The following is a 17,888-nucleotide window of genomic DNA, read 5'->3' as shown; positions in this document are numbered from 1 at the left end:
ATAAATAAATCACTAGAACGTAGTAATGTAAAGTCAATAAGGTAGAAATACAAATCACCAAATAGCTCAGCCAAATAGCGAGTTACCAAAAATGAGAAGCAAAAGCAAAGTAAATAACATATAAGACTGAACAAAAAATAAGTCCAGGCTGTATGGGATAATGTCCTTAGCATTTTCCGTTGAAAAGAAAAAAACTCTGAAAAAAAACAAAGTTGTGTTGTGTTTAGTTTTTACATCACATTTTTGCCTGTGATAAATTAAATATCTTGGATTTACTCGGCAAAAACCGCTTTTTGATGCAATTATGTTTATCTGCAATATTTTGTGTTAACATAAGCCTTAATTGAATACTACTTTAGTGCCTGCGAAAATGGCAGACGTAGCCAATATTGTTAATGATATTTTGGTAAGCATCTAAGCATTTCCCTTTTAAAAGCTTTCATAATAATATACCTGTTTATACGATATTAGCAATTAGCAGGAAACTTTCATGGTAAATCTGGGGACGTTGATTTTCATACGTGGAGCAGGTGGGTGGGCTATGAGGAGGGAGTGCCGACGACCAAACCAATACTTTCCAAGAATATGGTACAAGTGGTCTTACAACTAGGATGACTTTAAAAAATAATGCTTAATTTTTTAAGTACAAAAATATGGAATTGGAGGCTGGGAACTACACACAGGCCATATAACCTAGACAGCTTGTTGGAAGAGATACTTTATTCATTTCATCACCATTATGCTATAGGCTATCTATAATAACAGGCCAGGCTCCCCACTGTCATTGGTATATGGTAGTGCACCCACTGCCCTGCACATTTTCTTTGTATTCATTTTTTTTCATATAAGCTACTGCATATTCATCTGTTCATATGATAGATTTTCATTGTTTATAAATACATAATATAGCCACTAGGAAGATTCTAGGTGTGAAACTTAAATGCTTGCAATGGCCAAATGCAGGCATTAACCCTCCGCACATAGGCTGAAACACAATGCCTCAATCGTCATTGCATATCATTCAAAATTCATGTTTAATATTCTGGAATCTCTCTGGATCCTGCTTTGGTTCTGTGTGGTATTGTAAAATGAAAAATTGCATTAATAACAAGGATCCTAACTAATATTATAAATGCGAAAGTAACTGTCTGTCTGTCTGTCTGTCTGTTACTCTTTCATGCCAAAACTACTGAACGGATTTGAATGAAATTTGGTATACATTCGGTCTAGACCCTGGGATAGAACATAGGCTACTTTTCATCCCGGAATTCCCACGGGAAAACTTTTTAAGGTGAAGCAAAGCGCGCGGGAACAGCTAGTTTGAAATAAATTATAAATTTAAGTATTATTTTTCTCGGCAACTATGAACTTCCTTTAAAAGTCGTAATCATAAGCAATTTTCCTAGGCTCCATTTACCATCCACTTTCCATATGAAATTATACTATGGTGCTCTATTCTATTCTATTCTATTCTCTGTGGGGGTGTAAGTACCTGCACCTGGCTCTCTCGAGTGGAACCTTTGTGCATATCCCCTAGGTCTAAACTGCCTTCCTAAACTTGGACCATTTCCCACCACGCTGATCCACTGGGGGTTGGTGAGTTCACATATCTATATGTGCTCAATCTAGATATGCAGGTTTCCTCACGATGTTTTCCTTCACCGTAAGAGCGATGGTATACATTGTACTTAAGTTAAAAGATCTCATTGGTACCTACATGTCAGCGCCGGGATTCGAACCCGCATCTCTTGCGTGAGAAGCGGGCGCTTACCCTACTGAGCTACCACCGCTCCACTATGGTGCTCATAAAGGAGATCCTTTCTCAAAATCCTTCACAAAATTAAGCTGGCAAACCCGGGAATTGGTATGAAATATGAAGATGCCTACTGTTGACTGATAACATCATCATTTTGGCTGATAATGATCTGATAACCCATTAAAAAGCATCTTTGATTGACCTGAGGATAAATATACAAGATTAAAGTGCTACAGGTTACAGGACTTCTGTGATTTCACTTATAATTGAAATCGGCCATTACAGTACAGTTTATGATGATGATGATAAAATCCTGTTAACACACTTATCAGGGACAAAGCTCCTATTTCGACATTACATTACAGCTCAAGGTCACAATCTTGATGAATCGGTATACTTAGGTTCTCATGATGAATCAGTATACTTAGGTTCTCATGCTGAATCAGTATACTTAGGTTCATTAAACAAAACAGAAATAGTAGCCCATCTATCCTAGAGAGAAGATAATGAGAAATATGGATGTTACCTATGTTGGCTGAAAGAGCCTGAGATTTGCAAAGAATATAGCTCATTCGTTTATTACATTATTACAGAGTGTGGTGTCTGTAGAAGAAGCATTCAGCTGCTTCTTAGTCCACAAGACAGAGGAGGAGAATGAACGGAATGCAGAATACCAGAAGAAGCTGTGTGCTGTGATGACATCTCTGAGCACGGAAAACCAAGAGGCACCGATCCGCCAGTACCTCACCATGGCAGCCGACCTGACTAATAGATACAAAATGAAGCAACTGTTAACACTATTGGAGAATTTAGTCAACACTAACATCATACAAGCCAGGTTTGTAATGAATGTAATGATAGACTGTCCTGTGGTATAGTGAATACATGTTCTTACAGTATCCCTTATTAATAAAAGTACATGTTAATGAACTATAATTGCCTATGTCCAAGTTATTTCAAACTGAAATAAAATTTTATGTAAATGTTTTTTTTTAAGATTTTACCATTCATTTTCTTACTGATGGAACTGATATAAATATACTTATACTATAAACATCATAGGTTTAATCACTGATATAATCATGTATTTTATTTCAGAATGCTCTGTGACTGTATACTATCGAATGAGAAACTAGAATATCAGAATGCAGATTTCTGGATCCAAAGCTTTTACCTAATCAGAAGAGTTGTCGGAGGCGTGGATTATAAAGGAGTGAGGGAGATCATGAAGGTACTGAACTTTATTTTATTCAGTCAGCAGTCAAATCTGTCAATGACTTTCATCGAAATTCCAACATTTGTTTTTATACATAGAAAAATAATCTATAAAATACATTAATTCTAGGGTTGCAGAGAAAAGGCATTTACATTGCCTGTCCACCTAAACTCGAGCGTGCTTCCCCAAATGAAAGCTCTGTGCAGTGTAGTAGAGTACATTTTTGATCGGAACGCCTCCCTTCTACCAGCGTACTTCATAGTGACTGAAATACAGAAAGAATACCCATGCCGCACTTACTGGTCTCACTGGATGCTGTCGAAGCTTATGTACAGTTTCGCCGAGAGCTTCAAGCCGTGCGCTCAGATGGTGTCCATAATCGGGCACTCGAACATGTTGCCCGTGGTGGAGTTCTCGGGCTACGCCGACCACCTGGTGAACCCGTGGCGGCTGGACCCGACCACGCTCAAGTTCTCTCTGAAGGGAAACCTGCCATACAACGAGGAGCTCCTCAAACCGCAGATAGAGCTCCTGAGGCATGTTCTGCAGCAGCCGTACTCGCGCGACATGGTGTGCTCCATGCTAGGCCTGCAGAAGCAGCACAAGCAGCGCTGCGTGGCCCTCGAGGAGCAATTAGTCGAGCTCATGATCATCGCCATGGAGAAGAGCGAGCAAGAGACAGAGACGGATGAAATGTTCTCGACCCACTGGTGCTGGCTGCACCTCTCGTCTCAGGTCATCTACTTGATCCTGTTCGGCTTCGCGTCGTTCCCCAACATCGTTATCTGCCTGCACTCCAAACTCGTAGGCCGAGAGATGCTGAAGGGCCGAGACCACCTCATGTGGGTGCTGCTGCAGTTCATCTCGGGCAGTATCCAGAGGAACCCTCTATCAAACTTTATGCCGATCATCAAGCTGCACGGCTTGTTATACCCGGAGAAGGAACCCCTGCCGGTGCCGGACTTCACCCGCGCCCACTGCACGCACCAGATGGCGGTGGTGTGCATCTACATGCATCTGCTGAAGAAAGCCGAGACGGAGCACACTAGTATTCCGAGGCCTGACAATTTGTTGCTGCAGTATGAGTATGTATTCATCAAGTTTATTTTTTGTACATAGGTATCTTAAATTATAATTAATTCTGCTGAATTGCTACGACTTTCTTAAATATTTAGGGTAATGCTTATGAAGAAAATAGTAATGCAATACAGACTTGTGAATGAAGTACAGCTTTCGATTAATACAATACCAACCTTTAAGTACCAGCAAGATGTTATCAAAGATAATCAAAGTTCAACATCTGCATCAGTGCAACAAACTTATTATTTCCAGGTTCCTCCAGCACCTAATGAACAACACGCCCACTCTGATGGGCGCAGACTACCGCATAGCCTTGCTCTGCAACGCGTACTCAACCAACCAAGAATACTACGCACGTCCGATGGGCATCATCATTGAGACCCTATTCGGCAGCCAGAAAGCCTTGTCCAATGGGAATCCCGCTACCCCGTTACCTACTGCACCTTTATCCATGTGCATTCTGGACAGTCTAACGTTGCATTGCAAGATGTCTCTGATACATTCGATAGTGACGCACGTGGCTAAGCTGGCGCAGAACAAGACGAATATCTCTGGCGGGGGCATGATGGCGCCGGCGTTAGTGGAGACCTACAGTCGGCTGCTAGTCTACACGGAGATCGAGTCGCTCGGCATCAAGGGATTTATAAGTGAGTATAGTTGTTAGAAGAATGACAAAACAACAATGACATGGTCCGTAGGGATGTGCCGTACATCTGTAATTGGTTTTATAATGAAAATTAAATTATTCACACGGTGAAGGCTGACTTCCCAGTAGGCAAACCGCTCACTTATTACTAAGCGCGCTTACCGCTGAAAAGTGCTTAGAGTGAGAGTGAACGGAAAACTACCAAACTGTGCTCTGAACAATTGGCATATTAAACTACTGGCATTATAACCGCTTACTCAGTCGTCGGCGATTATGCAAAACTTTACCTTATTTGATTATTTGTCCAAACATCACTCATTGATCTTAATCTTTCCTAACCCGCAGACCAGCTGCTCCCGAACGTGTTCAAAGCCTACGCGTGGGGCATCCTGCACAACCTTCTGGACATGTTCTCGTACCGGATCCACCACATCCAGCCTCACTACCGGGTCACGCTGCTGTCTAACATACACTCCTTGGCGGCTTACCCGCAGGCCAATCAGATGCAGTTGCAACTGTGGTGAGTGTTTGGGGTTTTGCGATTGTATCGTTCGAGGTAAATGTGTTGTAAGGTTTTAATTTGCAGTGGCATTGAGTGGCATACATAACACACAATGTGTGCACTGCTTCATCGAAATTTTATCCTATACTCAAGGTCTAAACTCCTTTGCTTAGCTTTTACCATTTCTCACTACGCTGGGCCTCTGCTCGTTGGTGCTTCCACACATATAGATGTCTACTAGGTATTTAGTAGTGATGCCACGAATAGTGATTTGGCCGAATACCGAATATTCGGCCGGCGTGCTCAGCCGAATACCGAATATTCGGCAGGTGATCCAGTATAATTCAATAAATGGAAGTTTTATATAAAGAGTGTTATTTTTATCATCAGCAGATCCGTATAACTGGTGGTCAACCAACTCGAATCAGTAGCCAAACCTCTCATATACTATTTTGTTAAAAAATACTTGTGTCTCAGTAGCAGGTATTGTATATTTTATGAAGAAAAGCGCAATCGTCTCTTACGAATAAATGTCGAAAAACTTGTCTTTATTTATAACAATTTGCCTTTAATTAGTTTTAAATATGATGTTGCATTCAGGTTTTCGCAATTAATGATTGTTTGATAGTTAAATGTTTAGATTTTTAATTCTCTTTGTAAGATATTTGCTACTTTTTTAAGTATTCGGTATTCGGCCGAATACCGAATACTGAAAAAACTGGCCGAATAGGCCGAATACCGAATACTTGCCGAATATTCGTGGCATCTCTAGTATTTAGGTTACCTTACAATGTTTTCCTTTACCGACAGAGCCATCTATGGTATACTAAGAACTGTTGTTATTACGCCCAATCACACACAGTCAATAATCTCCATCGTTGTTCCATTTGGTGATGAAAAACAATAAAAAAAATAGTCACGTAATTTTTCTCTTTCCTCTCCAGTTTCGAGAGCACAGCCCTGCGCCTCATAACCAGCCTCGGCAGCTCGGGCGTGCAGCTTCAACTGTCGCGAGTGCGCGAGGTGTCCGAGCCCAAGACCCACGTGTCGTCCGAGAGCGAGGAGCTCAACCGAGTGCTCGTGCTCACTCTCGCACGCGGGATCTATATGACTGGCGCTGGTGAGTGCAATTGTGTGGGAACTGTTTATGGATCTATGAAATTGCTTGGCTGGATGAGATATTTGTATCAGTCGGTAGCAGAAAAGAAAAGGGAAGACAGTAGGGTATCTTCTTCTTGTTAGTGTGTCGACGAGGGTAATCGATACTGCCTTGTAATTATAAACTCCTCACGAACAACTCACATTTTGTTAGAAGGGTGATGTTACCCTGGATGAAAGTACTTTTCTGCAACTGTGGTAGATGTCCAGCAGTGATGGCTTTGCTGGTGGGTTTTGCATACGTAACGGTGCGTTAATCTTAGCATGCGTCGCCGCGCCGTTTCGTAGTTTACAATTGTAATGTATGTCATCATGATAATAATCCTCTGTTTGTTTCGTAGGAAGCGACGGGTCGACGGTGAAGGAGCTACTCACCACCATCATGACCAACACGCCCCACATGTGGAACCAACACACGCTGCAGTGCTTCCCGCCCGTGCTCGTCGAGTTCTTCCAACAGGTATTTTTTTATTTTATTTATTTAAGGCACATCAGCAGTACATGTTACAATACACTTACAAAAAAAGATTCGAGAGGTACTTATCTATAACATGTACCAATTACAGATATGCTCAACACTTGTTAGGCACATAACAAAACATTAATATAAACACAATCAAATACAGTTTAAAATTAAAAGAAAGAGATATAAATATACTTTGCTTACATTCTTTAAAATTCTGACACAAAACAGGTATGTGCATTGTGCACTTATTACAATACTTTACTAGGCAGCAACTGTCCTGGCTTCTGTCCAACTCAGTTCTTGTAGCTCGCCGTCTACTGTACGCCGCAATGTGAGCACGAGACGACTACGTCTGCGGTGGCCTTCTAGTTTTCACTCGAACTCTCTTTTTCGCATAGTAAGTGGCGCCGCTAGCGGAAACTTTATGAGTTTTGCATCATGATGACGATTAATTTGAAACTTTACTCAAAAGCTTGAATGGTTGGTTCCGAGTGACGTATCATAACCTGTTCTGGCGTACCCTTTCACCAATCATAGACCAGTTCCACAATTTATCACCGACACGCCAACATCACTTAAAACCCCGTATCCTTCCCCAGAACCCAGCACCCAAAGAGAACAAGCAAGCGCTAAAGAAATCCGTGGAGGAGGAGTACCGCAAGTGGACGTCGATGGCGAACGACAACGACATCGTGACGCACTTCTCCGTGCCGGGCACGCCGCTGTTCCTGTGCCTGCTGTGGAAGATGATCTTCGAGACTAACAGGATATGCCCCATTGCTTTCAAGTGAGTTTGTTGGCGTAGTTTTGAGCCTAAGTAAATAGCGTCCTAATAGAACGCGAATGGCGATCATCACACGAGTGAGGTGTACCATCGCTGGTTCGCATAGAAACGTTTTAGTCGCGCGTCTTTAATTTAGGTCTCCTTTCCGCCATCAATAATTATAAGTTGTTGGCTGTAGGCTTGATGTTACTGCGGCTGTAGGCAGGAGGTGAACAGTTCGTCGGTGTGTAGCCGTAGACTTAACGCATACTTAACTAGCAAACTGTGAAGACTTGGCATAATAAGCCGATACACAGTCGGCACCAGAAGTTTGCCATATGGGGACGCAGCCTTAATTAAATGTATTATTTTGGGACACATATAACACCTGAAAACCTAAGCGCAGCAGTAGGTAGTGGTCCTACAATATGAAAGGCAGGTTGGTGACATTGGACAGCATTATATATTTATAATTATAACACACTCGTGAGCAATGGAAAAGTTCCAGTGACATAGCACCTTAATTAGTGGATGGAACTTCTTCATTGCTAGCGAGTGTACATAGCACCTTCATAACCAATCTTGTTTGCCCTCAGGATCCTCGAACGCATAGGCGCACGCGCCCTATCCGCCCACCTTCGCAAGTTCTGCGACTACCTCGTGTTCGAAGTGACCAACCCGCCGGCGGGCGGCCCGCACATTCACAAGTGTGTCGACGCCATCAATGACATCATATGGAAGTACAACATCGTCACTATTGACAAGCTCGTGTTGTGTTTGGTAAGTGTTTTTTTTGGGTACATTTAAGGGTATAGGGTATAGGTCACTCTTGCTTTTGAAAAACTAAGCTTTGGACTCTTTGGGGCGCTGATACTGATACGCATACCACGACTCTATCTTGTTGTATGAAACGTACCGATTGTATGACGTAAAAATCTAGTTCTTGCGTTTTATATATTACATCAAATATAACAGCTACAATCTACTTACTTTATTCATCTTCACCTTATTCTTCATTCCCTCTACTCCTCCGAGGATTCTAGGGCTTCCTTCCTTTCTTTTGCCAATTAAGCCAGTATTAGTAACATGATATTTGTCTAGCAATATTAATCTTGACTGGGAATCCCACAGGTCCTACGACCGAACCCCGACGGCAACGAGAGCCAGGTGTGCCTGTTCATCATCCAGCTGCTGCTGCTGAAGGGCTCCGAGCTGAGGAACAGAGTACAGGACTTCGTCAAGGAGAACTCTCCCGAGCACTGGAAGCAGAATAATTGGTAAAAAATGTTATTTAATTACAGTTTAAATAGGCCATAAGGCCATAAGTATACACGTTTCGCTTCATGTCTTGCAATGTAAGACGAGGAGGGAAAATAATTATTTTATAAACATAAATTTTAACTTACAATAATTAAGAAACGTTCAAGAGGTGTTTAAAACGTTAGTGAACACGGTATTTATTACTATAGTTTTTCATATAGTTAAGCATGTATATATTTTTTTGGTAATGGGCAGTTTTTCTAAAAGATACATAGACAAATTATTTATGCTATGCTAACTCAGCTTACACAAGTAAACCACTAATTTAGTCTAATTACTGTAACCAAAATCATTCCCCCTCTCCCCAAAGGTACGAGAAGCACCTGGCGTTCCACAGAAAGTACCCGGAAAAGTTCGCCCCGGAAGAAACAAGCGGTGCATTCGTGGGCCCCATCCCGGTCTACCTTAGCAACGTGTGTCTGCGGTTCATCCCCGTGCTGGACATCATCGTGCATCGCCATCTCGAGATACCGCTCGCCTGCAAGAATCTGGAACAGCTGTTGGAACACCTGGGATATTTGTACAAGTTTCATGGTAGGTTTTGACTGCTATATAAATCTGTGTGTCTCAGTTTGTAATTGAGAAAGTTGACTCTTCATTAGCTGTTAATAAATCTTCATTAGCGGGAATAAATGCTTTATATTTGAAGAGGTAACATCGTTAAAGCCTCGTGCACACCTAATCTGAGGCCCTATTGGTGCATTACGCTGAGTTGGGTCACGTTCGTCCCAAACGAACTGTCATAAAAATGTTCCCTTTCAATAGGATAAGCCCATGATACAAATGACGAGCGTCTTCTGTCAAATCGGTACTAGGGTTTATTATTAAATTTACGTTAGATATTTAACTCCTAAAATCATATAATTATTTCACATTCCAGACCGCCCAGTGACATTCCTATACAACACCCTACACTACTACGAGACCAAGCTCCGAGACAAGCCGTTGCTAAAGAAGAAGCTAGTGTACGCAGTCCTGGGTTCGCTCAAGGACATCCGGCCGCCGGGGTGGGCCACTACTGATGCGTTCCAGGGTTACTTGGCAGAAGTGGACACGGAGGCTGTGGCCTGGGTGCCGGAGCTGAACTACTTCTTGACGCTCGTCAAACGCATGGTTGGCAGTATCCTTTGCAATTTAATGTTTTGGTTTTTAAAAGAGGCTGGAAATAATGGGTGTTTTTAGCTTGACCTGTATGTTTCGAGACTCCTCGACCTATTGATGTATCAACTGTATTTCATATACCTACAACGTCTGGCGTACCCTGGGCATTCAGAGAATTAGGCTATTCTGATTGGCTTTTCCTTTCACCGCGGTGACCCCTTGACGCGCTCTTGTGTTTGTCACCGATATGTTAAGATGTCCTGGGGTGTTTAGATGGCTATCTGTGTCTGTAATGATGTAATTTGTCTTTATTTATTAATTTCATTTATGTATTTTAAAGGTTCCTTGATCGCGAGTTCGATTCCTCTTTCATCAGAACTCAAATAATTGAGCTTTTTGATCTGATTACCTATCTCATCTTAATTATGACTAAAGCGATCACTTTATACTCATGAATTATATCCTTAACTGCACCGCAGCGATGACAGGCAACTCGCACTTCCCGAACACAGACTGGAGGTTCAACGAGTTCCCGAATCCCTCAGCCCACGCGCTATATGTCACCTGCGTAGAACTCATGTCACTGCCACAGGAGCCACAATTCGTCGGTGGCTGCCTCCTAGACATCATCACTAAAGGCTTCGTCGTCGTCCCACCAACTCAGATACAACTGTGGATCAACGCTATAGGTCTCATCATGGCCGCTCTCCCTGACCCGTACTGGATGGTGGTTCATGATAGAATATTCGAGTTAATCACTAGTACAGAAATGGCGGAGTGGCAGTACACGCATTCGCCGTTTGATCTGTTCAACTTTGACGAGACGAACGAGGTGATGTTGGAGAATAAGTACAGCCTGACGCTTGCGCTGGCCCACGCTATATGGTACCACGCCGGCCCCGGGCAGATCATGCAGGTGCCTCAGTGAGTATAATGATCATATATTATAAATATTTAATTTAGACGTTTCAAGATCCATTTAAGACAGTGTGTTTGTAAATTACAACAAAACAGCGTTGTAACTAGAACTTTGTCATAATATATCATATATTTTTTTATTACAATGCTTTTAAGAAGCGAACTGACGAACGGTTTGTCAACATTTCCATCATCTCAACATTCATACTAAACCCTCAGACATAACCCCAACCATCAAAGCATTCGCAGACACTATACCAGAAACTATTCCCATCATCTCACCATACATACTATCCTTCCCACACACAACCCCTAAGGCTACGTTCAGATGACAAGCGCTCAACGCGCGTTTTGATGACGCGCGTTTACAACTACATACATTTTAATCCGCGTGACGCGCGTTAGCATGTGTACAGCCTGAATAAAATGTATGTAGTTGTAAACGCGCGTTAACAAAACGCGCGTTGAGCGCTTGTCATCTGAACGTGGCCTAACCCAAAAAACCTAAACCAAGATCTATTTCCACAATTCCAGGTTCGTGAAAGACAAGCTATCCCCCGAGATACACACAGAAGCCCAACTGCTATACCTGTGCCACCTCGTGGGTCCGTTCCTCCAGCGGTTCAACTCGGACCTGTCTCGCGCCGTCCGGGACATCACCCTGGCGTTGTACGAGCTTCTAGCGCAAGTGGATAAAGCACAGACGCATTTGCAGTACATAGATCCGATCTGCGATCTGCTGTATCCTTTTTTGAATTGTTATTTTTTGTTCTCTCTATCTTTTTTGAACTCTCCCATGGAGCGCTACAACACTCTGTCCTTGCCCTCCACCCAATCACCACAAGGTCGAGCATCCCATGCTAAGTTTGCATGTTCGTGGATAGCACTCAAGACCTCGCCCTTCACATTATGTTGAACTTAACACTATAATATATCTTATTACATACATAATATTATAATATACCATGTTTAACCATCCAAAACCAACAACTTCCCTAACCACCACCTCAGCTACCACATCAAGTACATGTTCGTGGGCGACACCATGAAGTCCGAAGTAGAGCTGGTGATCCGCCGCCTCCGCCCCGCGCTTCAGATGCGCCTGCGCTTCATCACTCACCTCAACGTGGAACAGATCAACACCGCCTAGCACGCAGACTACTACAGTTACACGCCGTCTAGTACGAGCTCCAGCTCGGAATAGACGCGTGGACTGTAGTGGTTAAAATATTGAATTATTTGGTAACGTTGTCCAGTGTTGGGCTTAAACACTCTAACTGCCGGTTTCTATAACTCTATCTATCCATAAATGGTAGTTACTTTCATACGATTTTGACATAATGAAAAGTTACAATCTGACAAAATCGTATGAAAGTAACTACCAGTTATAGATAGATATAGTTATAGAAACTGGCAGTAAGCGGTTTGGCTGCTGCCTATGAAATTACATGGCGTTAGCGCTAGGTTGCGCGGGCGCATATAATTCTAGCCTTAGTAATATGGGGTAAGCTATGTAGCCACTGGAATTAGTAATACGGCTATTAGATTAAGATTGATCCTTGGGCTACTTAAGGATTTTATTCAGAGGGTAGCCCACTTACCCGATAACTCTCTCAGCACAAGCTTGCTTGTGTTGGCGTCCACCAACCCGCACTAGGCCAGCGTGGTGGACTAGGCCTAAAACACTTCCCTCATTGAAAGGAGACCCGTGCCCCAGCAGTAGGGACGCGTTTGCGCTTCATCACGCACCTCAACGTGGAACAGATCAACACCGCCTAGCACTCAAACTACTACAGTTACACGCCGTCTAGCACGACCTCCAGCTCGGAGTAGACGCGTGGACTGTAGTGGTTAAATTATTGAATTATTGGGTAACGTTTTCCAGTGGTAGTAGTGTTGTGCTTATAGACTCTTTGAGTCTTAAACGATTGGGTAACGTTTTCCAGTAGTATTTAGTAGTAGTCTTGGACTTAAAGGCTCTTTGCTGTCGTAAAGGCTCTTAGCAGTTTGGTCGCTCACCATGAATTCGCATGGCGTTAGCGGCCGGTCCGCTCAGTTGCGCGGGCGCATATAATTCTAGTAATATGGGGTAAGTTTATCGTCCACTGGAATTAGTAATACGGCTCTTAGATTAAGATTAATCCTTGGGCTACAAAGGGTTTTTATTAAAAGGGTATTGCTCGGTATGTCCAGTACACATTAATGCCACGTTAAACATGCCGAGCATTATTTGAATGCACCTTAATTTAAGTATGAGATTATTCCCGTATGAACGCGATGACTTTCGAACAAGATGACGTCATGAAGTCATGACGGAACATATTTCTACATGGTTAGTGGTACTTTATAAAACGATGAATTTGCGTGCGAATTGTCTCTCTTCATTGACCATAAGTTAAGCTTTCCAGTGGTACTACACTGGGGGCTACAATTTTATTGTAAAGGTGGCTACTGACCAACGTTACGGACTGTATTGTAACATTCCCAGCCAGCATGTTACGCAACGCTGTGTTCTAAAATCTCGCTGGTTTCCCCGTAACACTACATTCGTACTGACTGCACGAATGCTCGTTGTGCGACATGTTACATTACACTTCGTAACGTTGGTCAGTACCCATTTATAGACATGCCGGTCTGCCAGTTCTAAACTGAGAACGTCAAGTATGACCGACAGTGCTGTGATTATAAGATTGTCATTGAGCAGGCCTTAAGTTCATGTTTCTCATTATCTACTCAAAAATGATAATATTATTTTGGAAAGTGACTATTTAATATTATATTTAATCAACTTTAGCAATAACGTATTTATGGTAGTTTTTTTAACAAGACGCATTATTGATGTTATGTAATATCCCTGTTTTTTATCCGTATACACAGTATGTCCAGTTGTCGTCAAAACGGTATGGAGTGTTCAGTACACATAAAACTGGCAACCTTTCTCTAGCATAGATAGGGACATCGGGAACTTTGTTTTATATGCACTTACTATGTAGTGAAGCAATATAAGCGTAAACCCTGTAGTTAACAATAAATAACACAACTACAAAGGAGATACGGCATTCCAGCTAAAGACTAATAGAAATAAGCAATAACTAATTGAAAACCTTTTTTATTGGTCGCAATATCTTTTTTTTGTGAAAAATTACAGAAGTAGTCATTTTTTTACTCACATTACCTACTCGGAACGCATAACATTAGGTAATATGGACTAAAGCTATTATGGACATTTTAGGCCAAATTACTTTATGCCAAAAAGATGTATGTATTTCTTAATTCAGTAATAAGGGTAACTTAATCTTAGTTGATCAAACTTTTTTAAACTACATAATAAAGATTTTTATTATGTAGTTTTTTAAACAAAATAATAATATTATTATGATGATGTAACTGTATGTATTTGCAAGGTTTCAATTGATAGCAATACCTACTTATAAACAGATGACTCTATTTAATATTTCTTCTTGAAGTAAACACTTCCTAATTTATATATTTTGTTATTTATGCACTTTTTATGGCTTGATCTAGTTAGGTTAATGTAATTTATTTTTATGAAATAATGATTAGGGCCTATTTTGACCGAAGCGATATAATAGTCGGTTAGTGATTTTGCTATTCGGGCAGAGGCTCGGCAGTTATGTCACTCATGAATAGGTCTTTAAAGGTGCTTTCTATTCCGAAGGCCCTCATTGAAATATGGATGAGGAATTGAATATGATTAAGTGTTAAAATTTACATTTTATTATGGGTTCGTGCCGTTTTTTGATAGTAATAAGACTAAAGTAATAAGTAAGATAATTATACTACCTAATAACTATAATAATTATATAGCATTACTTCTATTTCAATACTTACATTATAATAAGCTAAGCTAGTTAAAAACTGGTAATTTGTCATATAGTGCTAAGAACTACTGATAAAAGTAGCTAACAATATCAAAACTACAAAGAAACTTAATCCATATTTTTTACCATCGAGGCTTAGAAAAAGTTTGGTATTTTAACTTATCTTTTAGTAGGTATTTATTAACCCTATTTTCGTTATACTTTTTTATCAATTCACTTTCTCCCAATATCAATAATAAAAATAAATTATTATTTTTATCGGTCAAATTTGACTTCACCTTGTTGTTGCATGTAATTTATATATTATTAATTATTGTGATTAAAATGTATCGGTATTACTAACCACAAAAAAAAGTTCAATCCAGGTTAATTGGGAGTTTTTAATGGTATTTACAGAGCACATGTTTTACTTTTGTCTTCTTTTTATGGAAAACCGCATAAGTTTTCTAATTGATCTATCATATTACATGTAATTATAACACATCACAAGCACTCTTGTCTTATACATATGTAATATCAAAGTAGACCTACTTATTTACCACGCGGTAGTAATTTAATTTTCACTAAGCTAATCGGATGTCGTCAGTCATTATGTGTTAATTAGCTAAGTACATATTTACAAGAAGATTTTTATTTTTATTATGAACTTAATTATAATTTATGCAAGCTATAGTACCTATTGACTTAGGTAATAATAATAATAATTTTATAAAAATAACCACCCATTACTTACTGTGTTGTGATGTAAATTATGCTTGATCAAATTATTTGTATTATCTTTCAAATATATAGGTAAATTAACGCATCGACCCACGCTATCGTTGCAGGAAAAATAAATTAAGGATAAAGAATAAGAAATAATTTATTTTTTGATCAAAAAATTAACGTCATGAATGTGCTCAATGGCAAATATTACATGGTTAAGCGTCACTAAAGCGATAATATTCACACACGATAGCGTGATACGCTGCCTAATTTATTACTTACGAACGAAATGTATGTACCTAAAGATCTTAACATTGATGTACTTATTTTGTACATTGTCATTTTAATAAATCAATAAATCTTTATGTCTACCTACTTGTCTTGTTTGTTCTACATTATTTTAAATACCTCTTTGCAATGAATAGCTTTCTCTGGACAATTACTAATAATAATTAGGTAGGTATAATATTCCGTGTGTCACCGTACACACATTTTGGTAAGTAAGTACTTACCTAGGTACTTTTCTGTTTGGAAAAAACTTATGATGGTTTTCATCTTGGGAACGCAATAGGTACTTACAACATTTCCTTTCAGAATAGAAAGGTGTACGGAGCTTTTAGGCACTGCGCCCTTACCATAGATAGACTAATATTAGTGTCTATGTCTATGGCCTTACCTACATATTGTTATGTGCCAGTGTAGCGCCATCTACTGGGTCTCCAGCGCTACACATCTTATCTCAAGATTTATCGGTATTTTCCGGCAATCTATAAAAGAATGGATAGGTGGTTTGTTAATGTTACCTAGGTAGTTTGGCCAGGTATAAAAGTGTAATAGCTCCCAAACAGCAGTTGAGAGCAAGGATATTGTATTCAAAGTCCTTGGTTGAGAGTGAAAACAAGAATGCGGGCAGTGTTACGTCGAGGGGACGGAAGACTCGAACGGATTTGAGTTATGGCAAAGTGAATCCTACGCGAAAAACTAGAACTATTAAGATAAGATAGGCTCTTATATTATATAATAACACAAATGCTTATTTCTATGGACTATGGAGTTTCTATGGGACCAACAGCGAGGGTAGAGGCTGGCCCTTGCATTGCAACATCACAATCACATCACCATCCTGGTAAAAAGATGAAGAAAACGGAAATGCATTAATGTACTCTGTGCGGAAATGAAAACTTAATCATTATTTCCTTGTACAAAAATTATACAAAAGCCTCAACTTTCCATAGAACATAGAATGCATTTCATAGAACAGGATGTATGGCGATATTATTATGTTGGCTACCCTATGTCAAGCCTGTAATGTTGCCAACTTAGCTACTTTATAGATAAACTTAACCATTTTTTAATGTCATTCCGAAACATTTGCTTAATTTAACGAGATACAGTCATAAAAAAATATCGAATTTTTGGGGTAGCTTATCATACATATTGTGGCAACACTGAAAACCATTGCTGCCAACATAACGGCTATGCGCCAATGTTGCCAGCTTCGGAACTCTGTACTTTTTAAGGCATTTTATGTAAGGGTATGTACCCTGAATAAACAACATAATTAATTGAGATTAAATTATATACTTAGGATCCATTAAATATTTTAGTTGTTTTATAATGATTTATACAAAAACTTTAACTACTTTGATAATTTCTCAAAAACAGTGCTGAAAATCGACTTTTGCATACTTGCAGTGAAATATTTAATTATACATTATAAATATTATAATATACCATTATATATTTTGTTTTGTTTTTCGAGATTGATAATTTAATTTATTGTTATGAGTGAATTGTAGGAATAGAAATAAACCTTTCTAATTAGCTTTTTACCTGAATACTACATTTATGCTTATGGAAAGTACCTTAACGTGTGCCTTAACGCTCGTCAAAAGTAGGTATAATACATATTTTGACTGGAGTAAGGCCAACTTTTTAATATAGGTATATTTTTTTTTGTCTTTTTGTTTGCGTTAAAAATTTAGTATATTTATCAACAGTATTAGGCTGAGTTCTTAGGATTATCAATTACAAAAAAGAAAAAAACAAAATAGACTTGACAAAAAAACTAAATTACGAGATTTTCAAACAATTATTTTAATATACAAAAACGTTATAGGTACCTATTACAGTTTTTGCGAAGTGAAGTAGGAATAATAAGATACCTGGGGAATAATTTCTGATACTGTCGCGTCTGAACGTTGATATTAGTGAAATAAATCATTTTATTCGTTAGATCTATAACATTTATATGACTATTGAAAAATCAGCCCTAAAACACAGGTGTCTTATAGCATGGAAATGAGAAATAACTTCAGAAAGTAAAAAGTCATTTTATTTTATACTAGCTGTTCCCGCGCGCTTCGCTTCGCCTTAAAAAGTTTTCCCGTGGGAATTACGGGATAAAAAGTAGCC

The 17,888-nt window shown here is 39.7% G+C and overlaps 1 protein-coding gene across 1 annotated transcript; it reads left to right on the top strand.

The window, feature by feature from the left end:
- The first annotated feature begins 188 nt into the window (after positions 1-188).
- Positions 189-12,508, top strand: LOC105397969 (mediator of RNA polymerase II transcription subunit 23). The gene is made up of 16 exons (XM_038121974.2): positions 189-406; positions 2,350-2,594; positions 2,855-2,987; positions 3,102-4,057; positions 4,305-4,699; positions 5,044-5,218; positions 6,145-6,320; positions 6,700-6,818; positions 7,424-7,611; positions 8,184-8,367; positions 8,719-8,864; positions 9,218-9,441; positions 9,788-10,027; positions 10,488-10,932; positions 11,461-11,667; positions 11,938-12,508. Exons 1-16 carry the CDS (start codon positions 371-373, stop codon positions 12,074-12,076), a joined length of 4,008 nt encoding a protein of 1,335 aa, XP_037977902.2. The 5' UTR covers positions 189-370; the 3' UTR covers positions 12,077-12,508.
- Positions 12,509-17,888: the final 5,380 nt, after the last annotated feature.

This window comes from Plutella xylostella, chromosome Z (genome assembly GCF_932276165.1).
Source record: "Plutella xylostella chromosome Z, ilPluXylo3.1, whole genome shotgun sequence".
Classification (NCBI taxonomy): Eukaryota; Metazoa; Arthropoda; class Insecta; order Lepidoptera; family Plutellidae; genus Plutella; species Plutella xylostella.
The sequence above is the reverse complement of the archived record's forward strand: the minus strand, read 5'-3'. Positions and strand labels throughout refer to the sequence as shown.